The sequence below is a fragment of the Sceloporus undulatus genome, chromosome 2 (assembly GCF_019175285.1).
Source record: "Sceloporus undulatus isolate JIND9_A2432 ecotype Alabama chromosome 2, SceUnd_v1.1, whole genome shotgun sequence".
In the NCBI taxonomy this organism is placed as follows: Eukaryota; Metazoa; Chordata; class Lepidosauria; order Squamata; family Phrynosomatidae; genus Sceloporus; species Sceloporus undulatus.
Window position 1 is genome coordinate 190,279,011 of NC_056523.1, and position 18,571 is coordinate 190,297,581.

Sequence of the window (18,571 nt, forward strand, 5' to 3'; positions counted from 1 at the left end):
CCATGGTGGATAGCTCTTCCAAAGAAGAATTCTTTCAGCAGACCGAAGACTCCACAAACCAGCGTCGCACTGCAGTGAGTGACCAAAAGATACTATTCCAATTTTTCCTATGGCATGCAGCTCTCTTAGGGAAATTACCAAAATCTTTCCAAACACTACCTGCCAGCTGTTTGTGGCTCTGGGTACAGGAAGCATCTCTTACTATGGCTTTCAGAGAAAAAGCCACTCTGTAATGCCATAGTATGTTGATCTCCTAACAGTGAAATCTCTTTGCAAGACTTTTCTAGGGACCAAGAATAGGAAAAGGCAAATGTATTGGTGCCTTCTAAGCCATCGTCTGATGGGACCAAAGATCAGTCTTTCTCATCAAGCACTGCCTCCAACGCCATTGACTGAATCTGAGTTCCTCCCCAAACCTAGGTCTTTTCAAGAGATTTTTGCCCACATTCTTATTCCACAGGGGCAACAACGCAGAGGTATCCATATTCCCTGCAACTTTATCTCCCTTTCTAAGGGATCCTTTGGGAGACAGTAATGGGTGAACCAAATAAAGGGTTCTCCAGGAAGACAGCCAGGTAACAGAACACCCTCCAAAGCTTCATCTGTCCCTGGCACTGCCATTACTCATGAAGATGTGAGACTGGGAATTGAATTTCATGCATACAAAGCATCTTGAAACATCAGTGAAGACTCAGTGCCTAATCCGGTGGTGGGGAGAGGGAGGTGGAGAAAGACGGTGAGCAGGGCTCAAAGCTGTAATTCCATTAGAAGCTGTGATAGTAGCCCTGCTTAGCTTGGATCAAGGAGTCAGCAAGTAATGGCAGTGAACAACCTGAGTGGCAGGTGCTATCAGGGATCAGTCTGGAAGGAGAATTCACCAGAGGAATGAGGTCTTGAACCCGTCCTTCTCCCCATTACCACTTTACTGCAGCTCTGTATTTACCCACAATTACATATGACTCACTTTATTTTTAATTATGTGGTCACCATTGTGAGAGAAGGGGGCATACTGGCTGTTCTAGAAGGAAGCACAGCAAAGTGTTCTGGGCAGTATTAGCCTTGAAAGAGTGCATTCTGCAATAGCTTGAGAGAAGGTTAATCCTGTGCATAGAAGAGGAGGCTTCAATATAAATTGTGGCCCTAAATCCAGTTGCTAGTTTCTACTAAAGCAGAACCATTGAATCACTGGAATTTAAGTGCTGACTTACCAAGTTTCCATTTATTTAATCGGTCTGCTTTTGGGAGAAATCGCAGTTGGATTTGGGCCTTGGTGTTATGGTTGAATGCAAATCACTGCCTTTGCTTCTGATCCTGTTGTCTTCCCACTTCATCCCTATGGTAGGCAGAGTCGGGTTCCAGTCGGGGCCACAGAGTGTCTCTTGCTTCCACCACTTCCCAGTCAAGCTACCGGAGCCATAAGGATGCCCTGCGCCATCGCATCCTACACCTATCTGAGTTGCTGCGAGTGGAGAGGAACAACCGAGATGAAAATACCTCCTGCTACTTGGAGCTGGTGAGCAAGGCTGACCGGGAGAAAGCCCCTTCTATCCGTCAGGCCTTTGAACGCATCAACCAGCGCTCTTCGGCTAATATTGCCCATCTGGAACAGCGCCTGCAAGATTGCTGTGCCCAGCTGAAGAAGCTGGAGCAAAAGGTTCTGGTCCCACAGGAGAGTAGCACCAGCACTGCTTCTGCACAACAGCAGCAGCAGCAGCAGCAGCAGCAGCACATTTTCACTCACAGGACCAACTTCCCCCGGCTGCCACCCTTTCATCTACCCAGGATGCGCACTACAGAAACAGGAGCAGCAGAGGAAGTCAACCTCCCTCCCCTCGCAGAGAGCAAGGAAAGTTGTGTTGTCTCAGAGCCAGCCCTAAATGAATTATTTGAGGAAGAAAACAGCCAGAGGATTCAGGAGTTGAAGACCCAGTTGTTAGAGCTGAGGGAAGACCATAAGGCCCTGGAGGATGAATGTCACAGGTTGGATGAGGCATGGAGGGCAGATAAAAAGCAGATGATGGAATTCCTGCAGGAGGAGAAAAAGAGGTGGGCACCTGCATTCTTGTGAGCAATGGGGCCCTAGTATCCCATCTCCCTAACATCCATCCTCATGTTTGGAGCTTCTGGTCTCCTTTTTCCCCTGCCCAGTCTCCCACCTCCCAAACCAGTACCTGTGGATTGGGGCTTTAAACCTTTGCCCTCCCTCAATCCTGGAAAACAGTTGCTGCTCTATTACTGGGTACCAGGTTCTTTGTTTATGAAATGTATATCCTGCCTCTCTGATAAAAGTGGTGCATTTACCCCAGGGTCACAACTCATACTGAACTATCCTTTCCCTTTGTGCATTTAAACAAAGAGCCCCAGAAGCAACAGCTTTCTCTGTGCTGCTAACCCAGAAACATGGTATCAGGGTCCCTTCCACACTACACAGTTATAGCACTATGACTCCATTTTAAATGCCATGGCTGCATCCTGTGGCATCCTGGAATCTCTGGTTTGTTCAGAGGCACTAGAGGAATTCTCTAGCTGAGAATTGTCTATGTTGTTGTTAACTACCCTTAACAAGAGACCTCAAGTGACCCTATCTTCAACAGCCCTGCTCAGGTTTTGCAAACTTAGGGAAGTCATTGCTTTCTTGATTTAATCTACCCATCTTTAATGTAATCTTCCTCTTTTCCCTCTGCTTTCCACCTTGCCAAGCATTATTGTCTTTTCCAAAGAGTCATGTCTTCTCATTATGTGTTCAAAATATGATAGTCTCAGTTTAATCATCTTGGCTTCTAGAGAGAGTTCAGACTTGATTTGCTCTAGAACCCACTTATTTGTCTTTTTGGCAGTCCAGAGTATCTGCAAAACTCTCCTCCAGAGCCACATCTCAAATGAGTTGATTCTCTTCTGATAAACTTTCTTCACTGTCCAACTTTCACAACCATACATAGAAATTGGAAATACTACAGTGGCACAAACAATCCTGACTTTGGTATTCAATGATATAGTGTAAGGAGAATTTACAACAAATGTAGATTAGTGAGCAGCTGTGATCATGAAGGTAACAGAACATCTTCACTGCAATCAGTCCATTGGATTTATTTTCTTTCAGAGTTATGCACTCGGATTGGATGGAAATTGTTCTTTGAATTTCAAACAAATGGACATCACTGATTGGCTGGTGTCTGTCATATCACTCAGATACTTTCCACACTGTCAATCCTTTGAGCAATCTGTACTTCAAAAACATAAATAAAAATGAATAATAATTAACAGGTGTGAATGAAAAGAAGGAAAATCCCACCTGATTTTGCTTGCCTGGTACACATTCTGTGAGCAAACTAGCAGTAACATCTAAAAGTTTTTTTCTTCTCATTACCACCATTGTCTGTGGCAGAGAATTAAGTGAGTAAACAAGTAAGTTGCAGTGATGAAGAAGAGAAGCAGGTCCAAGAAGCCCTTACTGGGACAGAGGCCCTTGCCCCATGTTCTACTAACCCAGTCCCTTACAATGGCCCTACTGTTTGGACAGGCATTGAGAAATTACTGTGGGTGTTGTTTTTCTTAACGTTCTTAATATTTCTTGTCACTCTCCGGATCCTATGAGAAGAAGTGAGTAAAACTTGGCTATGAACTGCTCAAACATTTAATTAACATAATAGTTATTTCAAACCAGGATTACATCTACCCTAATTTCCACTTGTGACACTGGTAACATGTCCTTTCTTCACACCTATTCAGAAGTAGCACTTCTCACAGTCCTGAGATTCAGTGCTCTCTTTGCACAGAGTTTCTCTGCTCCAATGTAATCCTAAATGCAGATGCCTTCCATACCCATGGACATCCCCCAGGATGAGCCTTCTCATCCACCTCTTGACACTGCAAGTGTCAAATGAGGAAGCAGAGCCAACTTGGTCCTAATCCAATTACCTGCAGTGAGTTAAGCTCAGGCTTTAACAAGATCAGCCAGCTGGCTTGAGCTAGGGTTGGGGGACGTGAGAGGAACAGGGAGAGCAGGATCAGACCGTAGAACCTCAGTCAGCCCACCCCTTTGACTATGCCACCCTTCCTCAGGCACTATATTCTGGAGGTGCAAGTGAACGACGTGATCCAGATCAATCTCAATGAGATCACCAACCTCAAACATGACCTGGCCTGCACTGAAGAGAAGATGGTCTACCAGTCTTACGAGAGGTCTCGGGACGTATGGGTAAGGGACTTCCTATGTCTAGAAGTCCTGGATGTGTAGACATAGCAGCATTCTGAGAACCGGAGGAATAGGATTGTGGAGGAGGATGTGGTTGGTCATGCCAGGGAAGATGGGAGGCATATCTGAGGAGGGATATGGCACACCACACTCAAGCTCCTCCAACCAGCTTTAGATACAGAAATATATTCCTGGGCTAATGTGGCAAAGCTTGTATTAAGTGAGTCAAAGCAGGATGTCAGAAAACTCAGAGATCTAGGGGATTATTAATAGTATGCATTAGAAAGGTTCGGGGGGGGGGGATTAACCTTGTTAAAGAGCCCTGCAGAGGGCACTTTGTATTTCGGGAAGGTGCCTCCCACTGGAGCCTTCCGTGGGGGTGGGACAAGCTATCTTTTGGTTCTTAGCCTGCCTCTGCACAGGGAACTATTAGGTACACCCATTCATTTCAGCCCAAGAGTTCCGCCCCAGAGTTATTCCCTGCAAATGATTTCTCCTGGGTGTGTTGAAAGTTCATTAGCAGAGGACAAATGGGAAATGCAACTAAGTGAAGCCATGTGAGGTGTGTCCCTGTTCAAGATTTTCCATCCCAATTCCCTTTCTGTCAGTTTTCTTCCCTCTGCCCACCTAGCCCCCCAACATGCAGTCACTGTTCTGGGGCCACTGAGGAGACCCAGTCTGCACCAGGGTGTTCCTACTCCTGCTTTTTTATACTTTGAGAAGCCCCAGTTTCCCCTGAGCCTTTTGATTCTTCTCATTTGTTCATGGATACCCAAATGGCACTTAGAAAATTGCTATTAGTGTAATGCATGACAGACTCCTTAGAGAGCAGAAGGTTATAATGTGAGAGTTCAAATGCCAGGGGAGAAGGAGCCCAACCAAGTAGGGGATCCTGACCTCCTGCCTTCTCCTTGTCTCTTTGGCAGGAGGTGCTGGAGACGTACCAGACCCGACTGGCCAAACTGGAAATGCAGCAGCAGGCCCAGCAACAGGAGGCAATGGAGTTGCCCCAGGCCAGTGTGTATAAACTTTATGGACAGCTTATGAACCTTCTACTGACCATTGCTGCCATTCTCCTGGTGTGTGCCTCCACGGTTTCAGCCTGTGTCCTTCCTCTTCTGCGTACTCGCTGGCGTGCCATTACCACTCTGCTTGTGGTTATTATCATCACTGCTGCCTGGCACTACTTTCCTCATATTACCCAGCTGGAATGGAAAGCATGGTTTCCCTCAGCTTCATAACCAGAGGACTAAATGGCACGCACATTTCAACACTCCCTGATGTTTATTTATTTCTTTATTTATTAAAAAAACACACCCAAATCTACATGTCTGTCTCTTTCCCCATGCACCTACAGCTATGCCCAGCTACGTGTGATGGCTCATGCCATATACCAAGTCTAACCATGTATTCCAGCACCTCAAATGAATCTAAAACAGACTGCAGGAGTTTAAGGGCTGTGTGTCCATTCTTCTTGAGAAAGTTCAGCACAGGTGAGACAAAGAAAAACAGATACATACACACAGAGGATGCATATTGATGTACAGGCATGCACACACATTCTGAATTCATTGGTCTGCGTAGGGAAGAAAGCAAATGAAACCAAGCAGCCTTAAGTCGTAACTCTGTAGTCTAATAATGCTGTGGTTCTGGCAATCTATCCAGCTTGGGAGATGTACGCAAGGACTTTCCCATGGCATTTTGACATCTGAATTGGAAAATCTAAATCACACCCAACCACACTCTAGAAGAGGCCCGTTCTGCTACAGTGTTTGGTTTGTGCAGTTCTTCTTTGTGTCTCTTGCCCAGGTGAACATCCCTGTGGATTGTGTCTCTTCAGTCAGGTGTATTTTCCTCCCAGTTTTTTCCTCTGTTCATGGCCCCACAAGTTCTCCTGTCTAGGCAGCCATGTTACCATTCCTCATACCTGTTAGCATGTATTTACTAGCAGTGAAATCTAATCTTCCTGGGTCTTTCCTCCACTGGAGTCTGTAATAATCAGACAGACCCCTAACCTCTGCCACCTCTGGAAGCTTTTCCTTCTTTTACTGCCATCATCCCCACCCCATCCCCATGCAAAGATATATATATATATATAGCAAACACATTTCAGCAAAGGGCATTCTGTTGCTGCATGGTTTTGTGTTTTGTGTTTTTGGCAGGATAAGAACAGAGCTTTTATACAGAAGTTAAAAATCTTTATTCTCTATCACACTCTCACTGCTGTAGTTTTTTTTTTCCATTTTTCCTCATTGCATTTCTAGCTAGATGTCCCAGGGACACAATAGGCTTTAGTATCAAACACTATGTACAGAATGGTTCCGGTTCAGCCATGCTGGGGAGAAGCACAAAGTCCCTTGGATGACCAAGGTGGCTCGTGCTGAGTCTCACAGGTTCTACCCCATCTCTGAATCATTCCCACATTCAACAGCACTAGGATTCAATGCATCCAACCTGGCTGAGGCACAGACACCTCGGGGGACAAACGTTTTCTCCTTCCAGCCCCCCTTCAACAAAATCCCTGGCACCAGTGAAAACTTCATAGAGAGACAGAGCAAAAGGGAATCGGAATATGGCCTGCATGGCCAAACAGTGGGTAATCTTCCCTCTTGGGACACATCCATCAGTCCATCCTGCCACAGGAAGGGGAGCATTTAGGGAAGATATGGATACTGGGGCAAGTTCACTGCTAAGAGGGCCTCGGACAGACTTGCTTTACAAAAGCTATATGCTTTCCACAGGGAACCCCTTTTATTTTGCTCCATTGGCGGGGAGGACTGAGGCGGGCTGTACAGGAAGACTAATTCAGGATCTTGGGAACGAGTGTCCAAACAACACCTCCCAGGAAAGCTGCAGAAAGATGGGATATTTAACAGGGAATTCTTCATCCCCTTCACCTCTATCCCCAAACAATTCTGAAAGGAAAGCAGAAACATTTCCCTCCCCCAAAGCACTGGAAAAATAGCAGCACTCCCATCTTAGGTTACGGTCTAGGTTCAAAGGAGAGGGTCTGTGGAGATGGCAGGCCGGTATTTGATATGCTCATAGGGAATCCATACGGCAGCAGTCCAGGAGGAAGGGAAAGATCTTACGGGGGCTCTTCTGGGAGGCAGAGTCTCCTGGCTTGGTGTCTATTCAGGCAGGGGGCTCTTATGCCGGTGATACAGAGGAGTTAGAGACAGATGAAACCTCAGTGCGGGAAGTGGAGGATAATTCAGAACCATCGTCCACCTTCTTGCCAAAGAGCTGCAATATGCAGTTACGGAACTGCCAGAAGAAAAAGAGAATGGTAGAGGGGGGAGAGGGAGGATAAGGTTAATCAGAAACAAGTGTGAGTTCTGCATTCCTCCATCAGATAATTTTATGCAACAGACTCCACCAGGCCAAGAGTGAGAATCAGTGGCCTTTCAGGTGTGTCAGATTACAAGTCCCTTCAACTTTAGCCAGCAGAGCCAACGATGGGGAAAAACTGGGAGTTGCAGTCCCACAACATCTTGGGTCCTTTATAATTCTCACTCTGGTGCTAGGCAATGCATCCTCCCTATAGGCTTCTGTCTAACCCATGCAGCCCTCTGTTTTCTGTACTTTCCATCTCATCTAGCTAACCCTGTCAGAGTCCATTTGGAAAAAGAGCAAATTACCTGTCTGTTCATGAAGACGTAGATAATTGGGTTATAGATGGTGGCGCTCTTTGCAAAGAAGGCAGGCAAAGCAGCTGCAAGGGGGTGGAAGGCATAGCCTGGGTTGGCAGCAGCAAAACAGGCAAAGATTGTGTATGGTCCCCAGCAGAAGCAATAGGCAATGATCATGACCACTACCATCCTCGACACTTCCCTCTCAGCCTTCTGTGTAGATTCTGACTCTTTCTGCTGGGCAGCGACCTGGGCAAGAGGAAGGCAAGCAGTCGGGTTAAAGGGGGCATAACATTTATGAAACGGTAGAGAGGAGAGGGATTCAGTTGGGCTAGGCTGCAAATCTGTCGACTTGCCCAAAGTCACCCAGTGGGTTTCCATAGCTGTGTCGGGATTCTGGTCTCCAGAATCTCCAAAAATGTTGTCCCATGCTCAAACCACTATACCACACTGGCTCAAAAGACTTAGGCTGCGGTGGGGAAAGAAAAGAAGGTCCCCACAGTAAGTAAGAAATAGTTAATTTCAAACAGTATATCTTTTCACAAGGAAAATACTGTTAATAGAGAAGAAGGAAAAGAGAAATACAATGGAAACTGGAGATAAGCTTCTTGGAAGGTTTAGTAAGGATTTGAGAACAGCCAAGGGCAGATGCTTGTGTGTTCCTGGGATCTTGCTAGGAATTAGGTATTCAGAGGAAATCTTACCGAGCCTAACAATTTGAACAAGGGATTTCCTATAAGGAAGATAGAGTGTCAGGGGTGTGTGTCATTGACAAAAAAAATCCAATAGGATGCCACTTAGGAATCTTAGAAGTGTGATATTTTGAACGTGAAAGATGTTGTATGTCGAAGGTAGAGGAGATAATGGCCCCATTCCCACTACATAATAAACCAGTTTGCAAAACGGTTTAAAGTGGTTTAAATGGCACTTGTCTGCACTTCCACAAAATCCCTGGTTTGTTGAGGGCCCCCCGGCGCTAGACCCATTTAAAATGCTTCTTCTGGATCTGCTTAATTCCCTGCGTCATTTGCAATACATCACTTTAGCACTAATGTGAATGAGCTGCAGATCAGAATTGGTTCGTATGGCGCAGTCACCCTTATGAGGTGACTCCATGTTAAATCGATCCATCACTGAATGTGAACACGAAGTGGATTAAACTGAAATGGGTAGGTAAATCAAAGGCTCAAATAGTGTGAATGTCTATTCAGCGCTAAATTGCGTCATCGATTTGACTCCAAAAACGATTTATTTTGTAGTGGGAATGAGGCCTTAGCAAAAGGGACAGGATTAAGGTGAAGGTTTCTATGTAAAGTGGCATTCTTGTAGGAGTGGGAGGAACATGGGTCCAAAACATACTGCAGAAATAATTCAGTTTGAGACCACTTTAACTGCCCTGGCTCAATGCTAGGGAATTCTGGGAAATTTAGTTGTGTGAGACATTTAGTCTTCTTTTTCAGAGAGCTCTGGTGCCACAATAAGCTACAATTCCCAGGTTTCCATAGCACTGAGCCAGGGAAGTTAAAGCTAGATTATTTCTGCAGTGTGTTTTGGACCAGGGGGATTCCAGCTAGGAGACAGAGTAGTAATGTAGTGCAAATACTCACTGCACGGATAGCCATCCACACTTGTAAGTAGCAGAGAATAATGACAGAAAGGGGAAGGAAGCAACAAGTGATCATGAGGACAATCATGTAAGACTGAACACCAGGGTCATCACTGCCACTGAATACGTCTGGACCACAGGAGGTTTTCAGCCCATGAGGCCAATACCTGGAGAGGGAGCAAGGCCATTCTCACATATGAAATTTAAAGCACCTTTGAGCCTCTCCTATTGCTATTTATGTTAACAACAACTGGACTTTGTTCAAAGAGAAAAGTGGAATACAGGCATTGGTTAATGTAAGCTTGACATTCACAAGACACAGCAAATGACACCTATATTGCTCCAAAACTAATGCCCATCATTTGAGACACAGCTTGAGCTAAATACCTTTGTACTGGTTTTCTGCTCAGAGCTTTCCAGCCCCATGAAAATAATCTCCAGCCCCGCTTCTGAAGTCCCATGGACCAAAAAGATAGATGATCTCTCCATCCCACCTCCTTATTTCTTGCCAACAAGGAATGAGCCAATACTCTATACTCATTTGCTGTGAACTCAGCCCATCCTGAGCAAGAGTTCTGTGTTTGTTTGGCAAACCACATAGAATGCTAATGCAGAATACTTGAAGTGGAGCGTAATTACACCTTTCCCTAAACCTGCTTCCCTTCTCCTCACCAGCCTTTCCCTCCATGCCTACCATTCTCTCCACTGATGTTGTTTGCCATAGTCCCTTCTCCTCAACTCACCTACTCCAGCCAAAGATGGGTGGTGCTGTCCAGACGGCAGACCACACCCAGGAGAAGACAATGCCAGCCATGGCCAGTTTGGCATCAAACTTGATATTTCCAAAGGGCTTGCAGACAACAACCCAGCGTTCCCAGGAGATAATGGCCAAAGACCAGAGGGCTGTGATACCTACAGAGAAGAGAAGCACAGGGGATAGTTGTCACTAGTCAGGAGTGATATGGATTTCTGGAAAATATCTATGCTGGGTCTGTGGAAGGCGGGAACCAATCTTCCTCCCAACTCATCTCCACCACTTTTTTGTGGACTGACTTTCCCGGATACTAAAACAAGTGTGCCAAATTGCAGTTGTGGGTTCTGTCACTGGCCGGATGGTTTTTTAAAAACCTTGTATTGTATCCTGCCAAATGAGTCCTGGAGTGCAAAGGATTAGCATACACAAGGCAGCTAGAGACAAAGCGTAGCGGGGAATGAAATGTCCCTGCCCTAGAAAATCCTGATAAGAAGAAGCAAAGTAAAGGAATATGATAGGGAATCTCAGATGACAACAGGGAAGAGATATGTGATTTCAAGGGGAGTGGTGACATGTGGGAAGGATTAAAAGGAAAAGTGGGTGAAACTGGAACGTAAGTAAATAAGTAACCCATTTGTCTCTTACCACAAGCAGACACAGTGTATCCCTCCACAACACACATAGGGTGGCCAAGGATGAAATAGCCAAAGATCTGGTTGATGACACTGATGGTACTGGCAATAACTGTCTCACCCAGGTCAGCTATTGCCAAATTCACCAGAATCCAGTTCAGCGGATGCCGTAGCTTCTTGAATTTGGCAGTGGCCACCAATACCAAACCATTAGTGAAGACTGAGGCAACGACCACAAAGATCATCCAGAGAGAAGTGATGTTGTAGACCCATCGTGGAGCAATGTGATAGTTTGGACCTTCAAAGGGGCCTGCCAGAGGAGGGAAAAGTTTAGGAGTTAGAAGGAGCCCCACCAACAATAGCCGTCATCACAGAGGAATCCACCAGGAGGCTACTTTGCCAAGGAAAGACAAGAGAGTGTCTGTTCCTAGTTTGGACACTTTGTGGATCCTCCTGTGGTTTTCATCCCCCATGAAAGATGGAGGCATTTACACCTCTTCCTGGCTTGCTTACTAAGATCCCTATACCCACAGAACACCTCCTACAGGGACGTAGCTGGGGGGGGGGGGTTTTGGGGGCCGGGCCCCCCCCTTCCGTTAGATAAAATGAATGGTGTGTGCTGCTGCGCCACCACACCCAAGCCCCATTATAATGGTGGCACTTAGTCTGGACCACCCCCTTCCCAAAATCCTGGCTACGTCCCTGCCTCCTGAAGACCCTTTCAGACGCTCTCTCAGAAACCACTGGCAAATCATACATGTGGAGCATTCCTCCCCATGATCTTTTGGATTTGGGGTGCAACCAGCTAGAGCAAGGCTCTCTCCTCTGCCTTCCCCTGGTCTGTCGAAGAATGATTCCCACCTCCAGGCGTCCAACCTCCAACCTTAGGCCGACCCCTTGTGTTCTGATGCTTCTGCTGGGCTCACCCCGGGTATTGTTGCTGTTGGTATAAGTGAACAAGCTGTCTCTTGTGGTATCGTCATCGTCTCTGCCCCGTCGGGCAGCAAATACAGCCACATCCAAGGCTTCGGTCATGGCCCTTGCCCGCCTTCCTCCCCACCCTACGACCAGCGCTTGTCGTTCCTTGCTCCTTCCCTACTCGCTCACTTTCTCTTTCTCCCTAGTTTTGCTCTTCTTCCCCCCTTTCTTTTTTTCTTTCTCCTCTTCCCCTCTCTACCGCTCAGTCTCTCCCATCCGAACGTCTGCGGCAGGGTCCAGGGCACTGTCCATTTTTATATTCACCCCCCCAGGCGGATTAAGCCCCTGGCTTGGAGAACAAGATCCCCAAAGCCCTTAAACGTTTTATCCCTTAATTGGGCTGTGATTTGGCCCCCTCCCTGCCTCATTTTCCTGCTCCCTCCCCCAGTTTGCAGCAATATGAAGAGCTCACGGTTATCCTGCGTCACCCTGGGTGTCTTTGCTGGACACTTCAGGTGAGGGATGAGCAGGGAGGGGTGATTAGAGAGTCAAAAGAGCTCAGCTAATCCCTCTCAAGAATGGTTCTTCCTTGCAATTTCCTAATGGCCCATTTTTCTAACTAGGCCAAAGGACCTTTTGGCCCAATTTTGCTCCTCACAGAGATGGCTGTTTCGCCCTGAAGCCTGAGCACCAAACCACCATGGACAAATTTGCGACCCAGGTTGATATGCCAGAAAACAGCCGCTCCTGGGTGGTAGTCATAAAAACTAGCCCCGCAAAAGTATTCTTAAACAAACTAACAATTGCTAGAGAGGAAATGTATGCTGAGCCCAAGGGGATGCCTCCCAAAGTTTAATCACCCAATGCCCAAGCCAACAACTATACCTTCCAGGTCTGATGTGTCTTGAGGAACAAGTATAAGAAGCAGGGCCCAAAATATTCAAGAGTCCTCTGCCTGATGACTTGTGCCAGAAAGCCAACCATGTAACAGGTTGTTTTTGAAAAGGCCACCTTCCATCTTGTGTAACTAAAGAACAGCTTCAGCAGTTTCTGTTCTACCAGTACTGCCATTCAGTTACACAGAGATGAGAGGGGACAGAAAGACCTCTGGAGCAGGCCACATGTGGGATGCATCCTTCTCAGTGACACAACACTATCCTTTGCATGAAGTGACACCATTAAGAGAGTTACAAATAATCCATTAGTTGTAATTCTTTCCTTTTCTAGTAACAAAAGTGTACCATTGGGATTAATGGTACGGTTGGATAGTCAGCCCTCCATATCCATGGATTCTGCCTTTGCAGATTCCACCCTCCACAGCTTGGAAATATCCCCAGATTTCCACTACCCCAAAAAGTAAACCTTGATTTTGCCATTTTATATAAGGGACACCATTTTACTACATCATTGTATATAAGGGGACTTGACCATCCATGGATTTTGGTATCTGCTGCAGATACCAAAGGCTCACTGTAACATAATTAAGGGTAGTACCAATTTGTTTTCAGTAGATCTGTAACTTTTAAATTACATTTTAGGTGACATGGTTCCAGCATTGGCTCATGTTGGTACCTTGTGCTTTGTGGAGGACAATGTGTTTAGCACCACGGATAGTAGCTTGTACCATTCAGAAATTGTGTTCTTTTTTTAAGTAACTTAAAAACGATTCCTAGAGAATTAAAAAGCAGGGAAGTAAAAAGTTGCTTTTAACAAATTGCAGCTGCAGTGCTAACGAAAATGAGGCCCTTGTTATTATAAGGGTAATAAATACTGTTCCAAGCTCTTTTTGCAGGACACAAGACCTACATCTTCAGTATTTGGTCCGACATATCATAGAGCTTTGGGGCTCATTTTTCTGTTACTCTATCCCAGACACATGTTCACCAGTAGAAAAGGGCTATTGTATCTAGTTAATCATTAACAGGCTAAAAGGTCTTCATTTTTTGACCTTTACAGTCGTATTCCTAGTGGCCATTATATCAGTTAGGAGGGTGTCGGGGTCAGCAGCTTTACCAATACATCCAAGTTGTATAAATGGGACCAGCACAGATTCAGGTTCCCACTTGACCCAATTTTTCCTACCAAAATGTCCATTAAACAAAAGGCTGCATCGGTCCATCCATTTCCTAGATTTTTGCCCAAATACCGTATATACTCGTCTATAAGTCGAGAAATGTATGCCCCAAAATTGACCCTAAAATCCTAGGATGACTTATATACAGGTCAGTACACTATTGCTGCTTAGAAGGGTCCTGAAGCAAGCACCACCATGATGCCCCACTCTTTGCGCCTTGAGGCAGGAGGTTTTGCGTGTGTGTGTGTGTGTGTGTGTGTGTTGTGTATTGAAAGAGTTTCCAAAGAAACTCCACTTTGCTGAAGCAATTCCGAGGAGGGGGGCATGCTCCAGACCCATTTAACCCGCATCTTTTTGGCACTCATTTTTTTCAGCTTCTTTTTCGATAAATCGATTCCATGCAAGTGTGAACCACAAGTGGATCAGAATCAATTCAAATTTCCCCTTTGGCCAGCTGGAACCTAATCCTTTTGAATCGATTCATTTGTGAATGGGATCCCCAACTGGGTTATTTTGATGCCAGAAAATGACAGAAAAGATGATGAGGGCAAGTGTAGTGTAAACCGCGATCTGATGTTGAATTGATCCATCGATTCGAATCGCACACCAATTTATTTGTAAGTGGGAATAAGGCCCCAATTAAAAAACCTTCTCTTCCCATCAAACACCCTTTTAGCTCCACTTCTTTCCCTTCCCAATCCAATTTTAAAGCCTTCTCTTCCCATCAAAGAAACACCCCATTTAATGCCACTTCCTTTCCTTCCCAATCCGATGTTAAAGCCTCTCCTCCACCATCAGGGACATGGTGTTAGCTGGTTGGGAGAGATCCAGAGAAGGAGATGGAGGGATAGAAGTGCTGTTTTCCCCTTTCTATCCGTTGTTATAGCCCCTTAAATTTGACCCTTGACTTATCCACAGCTCATATCAAAATCCATGATTTTTACCCTGAAACCTTCCCTTGACTTATATATATGAAGTTGACTTGTACACGAGTATGTACAGTACACTACAGGGAAAAACTGGCACACACTGGATATAAGGAAGGCTGTGAAGAAGTATATTGGAAGGACTAAGCATCTCAGATTAACAGAAGCGTTACATGAATCCTAGGGAATAAAGCCTCTAAACTACTGATTGCACAATTGCTAAAGGGGTGAATATTTCTCTGTTACGATTCAGCAAAAGTACTGAGCCCACAGAATGTATGGCCACCAGCAGAGCAGATATAGCTTCAGCATCTCTACAGCAGCAGGGTGGAAGGAACCTTCCACATTTATAGGGCTCTATAAAATAGTGAAACAGTATAAATCAGCACAGATTTATATTCCCAAAAAGTCTGATGTGAAGGTAGAGGAGTCAACAGTCATAAAAGAAAAGACCTTTGTCCTTTTCAGTTCCTGCTATGTATGCTGGAATGTGGGAAATAACACAACTGTGTGTGGAGTGCTCCTCTATGCCAGTCAGAGAATAACTATCATATCATGTGTATGTTTAATTGCTATTTAAGTTGAAATCCTATTCTAGAACCCTTACCAGAATGAAGCCAGAAAATGTCATTGGTGATTTTACTCAACTACCACTCCCTCTGTCCCTAACGTGACCTTAGGAGACAAGGAGTACCTCTACACTGTATAAATAATGCAGTTTGATACCATTTTACCTGCCATGGCTCCATCCTAGAGATTCCTAGGATTTCTATTTTTGTGAGTCACCAGTACCCTTTGGCAAAGAAGGCTAAAGACCTTGGAAAACTACAGATCCCAGGATTCCATAGGATGGAGCGACGACACTTAAAGTGGTGTCAAACTGCATTGTTTTTACAGTGTAGATGCAGCCAAGGAAAGAGCTGCATGACTTTCTGACAACTCAGTTTCTCATCCACAACACCAAAATCCTTTTCTCCCTCCTTTAAAATAATCTTTTTGACTTTCCATTTTCTTTTTGTCGGATTTCCACATAGATCCCCCCCCCAAAAAAATTCCAGGGGTAAGCGCTTCAAAAATCATTTTTCTGAAAGAGATGAGGAGGAGTCTGTGTGTGGCGGCCAGTGCAGAACCCCAGAGGACCACCTGGATGTAAAAAAGACTAGTCTGCTTTCAAGCCACCCTTATCACTTGTTTGTTTAAAATCTTTCAATCTTGCAATTTACTATCATAATCTAATGATGAACGATGATAAATAAAGCTTCCTACAGCAGTTTGCATATATTAAAAACCAGCTGGGAAACATAAAATCTGTTGGCTCTTTTACATTCTCAATTAATTAATTGATAACTTAATGATGGTCCCACTTAAATCAATCAAGTCAAAATACATTTATCTAGCTCTTGTTAGCTCTTTGACTACATAGATCATGAAAGTCTATGGAACGGCCTTAAAGGCTTGGGAGTGCCAACACATCTGATAGTCCTGTTGAGAGATCTGTACTCAGGACAAGAGGCTATAAAACATAGAGAAACCAAATAGTTCCCAGTTGACAAAGGAGTGAGACAAGGCTACATCCTGTTCAACTTACATGCAGAACATATTGTAAGAAAAGCAGGACTGGACATAGAAGAAGGAGGAGTGAAAACAGGAGGAAGGAATATCAACAATCTACAATATGCAGGTGATACCATAAATCTAGCAGAAAACCTCCCAGACCTGGAACAACTACTAAGGAAGAACAAGCAGGAAAGTGCAAAGGTAGGCTTACTGTTGAACGTATAGAAAACAAAAATAATGACAACGGAGAATGTAGAAAAATTCAACCTAGACAATAAAGTAATAGAAGTAGTAAAAGAATTTTCACACCTGGAATCAAACATTGATTGGAACAGGGACTGCAGGCAGGAAACCAGAAGAAGATGCCACATGATCCGATTTAAACCTCAGGGGGAATGAGGCCTAAGAATGGGAAGAGTGGCTATGAAAGAACTAGAAAAGATTCCAAAATGCAAAGATATATAATTCAGCAAGAAAGTTAGAATCATACAAGCCATTGTATTCCCTATTACCATGTATGGATGTGAGAACTGGGCAGTTAAGAAAGAAGATAGCAAGAAAATCAATTAATTTGAGATATGGTACTGGAGAAGAGTGCAGAGGATCCCATGGACATCCAAAAAGACAAACAAATGGGTCCCTGAACAGATCAAACCAGAAATCTCCCTGGAAGCCAAGATGACTAAATTGAGACTCTCGTACTTTGGTCAATTCATGAGTAGGCATGACTCACTGGAAAAAACAATAATGCTAGGAATGGTATAGACTGCTTCAGGGGATGATGGACTCTCCATCTCTGGGGATCTTTAAATAGAAGTTGGCTTGGCAGGTCATGGACTAGATGGTCCTTGTGGTCTTTTTCAACTCAAGGATTCTACAGTTCCATGATATGTGTAACACTTTTATGGGATATGATGGCCCTTTAGGTGTGAGAGAGCTCTGGTGCCACAATAAACTACAATTCCCTGGATTCTGAAGCACTGAGCCAAGTCAACTAAAGCGGCCTCAAACTGATGATTTCTGCAGTATATTTTGGATCCTAATCTGTGGCACAGCAGAAAATAAGCTAGCTTCATCTTGTATAAGACATCTTTTCATCTATTTAAAGATGGCAATCATATAATCTCTTTGCCTTCTGTTCTCCAAGGTAAACATATCCTCTCCTTAAGTCATTCCTTATAGGGCTTGGTTTCCAAACCTTCGATCATCTTGGTTACCCTCCTCTGGACATTTCCACAATGGTTACCATTCTAAAGTACTTTGTGGACTTGTAAGGGGTGTGGGAATACTAGCGATATGACATAGAGAGCGAGAAGGGAGAATGTGTGTTCCTGTGTAGGATCTGTAAAAAGATCCTTAACACATAGCACCACATAGCATGGAATTTATCACATGTGGGAAAAATCAGGGATTTAAACGGTCATTTTCCCAGGAAACTTGCGCACTTACGGTGAAGATTTTCAGTAACAGACTAACACAACCAATCCCCTGGAAAATCATGGTTTTGCTTTTCCCTCACTATCCTCCTTGTGTGTTATGTTCTTTTTGGAATCTGGACTGTAACTTACCATAAGCCTGAGGGCAGTTACTATCTTCTTTTTCCTCTTCTTCTTTTTTAAACCTGACACATAAGCCATGCTGAGACGATATGCAGTACAGCAGCATATATGAAGGCTGCAAGCAAATAAAAACTCCTCAGACTCCAATGGCTGTACAGCCTTGAACCCAGTACTGTAAATCATTTCCTTTTCCTGCACTGTAACAAACAATGCTCTAGTGTCAGGGACCTCCTCAGCATCACAGTGTCTCTTACTACAGTCATCCCTCCTTATCCACAGATTTTTCTATCCAGGGATTCAAGCATCCAAAGCTTGAAAGTACTTTTAAAATTTAAAATACAAATTCCCATAGACAAACCTTGATTTTGCCCTTTTATATAATGTACACCATTTTACTGTGCCATTATGGGACTTGAGCATCCATGGATTTTGGTATCCATGGAGGTTCCTGGAACCAAACCCTAGTCAATATCAAGGGCCCACTGCATAACACATATCACCACAGTTCAGCCCTCTATGCTTTGCTGCTAAAGAAATCCCATTTCTTTCTTCTTTGCTGGAGACAGGCAATCATTTTTCAATGTGGTCAAAAAAGTGGCCTGAGAGAGGCATTTCTTTTCTATGCAGTACACACACACATCCATTTTTTCCTCCCCCTCCATGGCATCTGGTTGTCAAGCAAGTTTTCACACAATAACAGCCCTTCATAAAATTTGTC

General features: G+C 44.5%; 2 protein-coding genes across 2 annotated transcripts; one reads left to right on the top strand and one right to left on the bottom strand.

The window, feature by feature from the left end:
- TEX28 (testis expressed 28) lies at positions 1-5,504 on the top strand. The gene is made up of 4 exons (XM_042453530.1): positions 1-74; positions 1,343-2,046; positions 4,063-4,198; positions 5,122-5,504. The coding sequence occupies exons 1-4, from the start codon at positions 3-5 to the stop codon at positions 5,434-5,436; spliced, it is 1,227 nt and encodes a 408-aa protein (XP_042309464.1). The 5' UTR covers positions 1-2; the 3' UTR covers positions 5,437-5,504.
- A 907-nt stretch (positions 5,505-6,411) lies between these two features.
- Positions 6,412-17,967, bottom strand: LOC121923262 (red-sensitive opsin). Its single transcript, XM_042453531.1, has 6 exons — positions 17,863-17,967; positions 10,833-11,129; positions 10,177-10,345; positions 9,435-9,600; positions 7,837-8,076; positions 6,412-7,462 (listed from the first exon to the last, which is right to left on the bottom strand). The coding sequence occupies exons 1-6, from the start codon at positions 17,957-17,959 to the stop codon at positions 7,346-7,348; spliced, it is 1,086 nt and encodes a 361-aa protein (XP_042309465.1). The 5' UTR covers positions 17,960-17,967; the 3' UTR covers positions 6,412-7,345.
- Between the last annotated feature and the right edge of the window lie 604 nt (positions 17,968-18,571).

Coding starts and splice junctions, on each gene's coding strand:
- TEX28 (XM_042453530.1), top strand. CDS start 3: ATGGTGGATAGCTCTTCCAAAGAAGAATTCTTTCAGCAGACCGAAGAC. Junction 2,047..4,062: donor CTGCAGGAGGAGAAAAAGAG/GTGGGCACCTGC, acceptor ACCCTTCCTCAG/GCACTATATTCTGGAGGTGC. Junction 4,199..5,121: donor AGAGGTCTCGGGACGTATGG/GTAAGGGACTTC, acceptor TCTCTTTGGCAG/GAGGTGCTGGAGACGTACCA.
- LOC121923262 (XM_042453531.1), bottom strand. CDS start 17,959: ATGCTGCTGTACTGCATATCGTCTCAGCATGGCTTATGTGTCAGGTTT. Junction 9,601..10,176: donor CCCATCTTTGGCTGGAGTAG/GTGAGTTGAGGA, acceptor CTCCCTCTCCAG/GTATTGGCCTCATGGGCTGA. Junction 8,077..9,434: donor TGTGGATGGCTATCCGTGCA/GTGAGTATTTGC, acceptor CCTCTTGCCCAG/GTCGCTGCCCAGCAGAAAGA.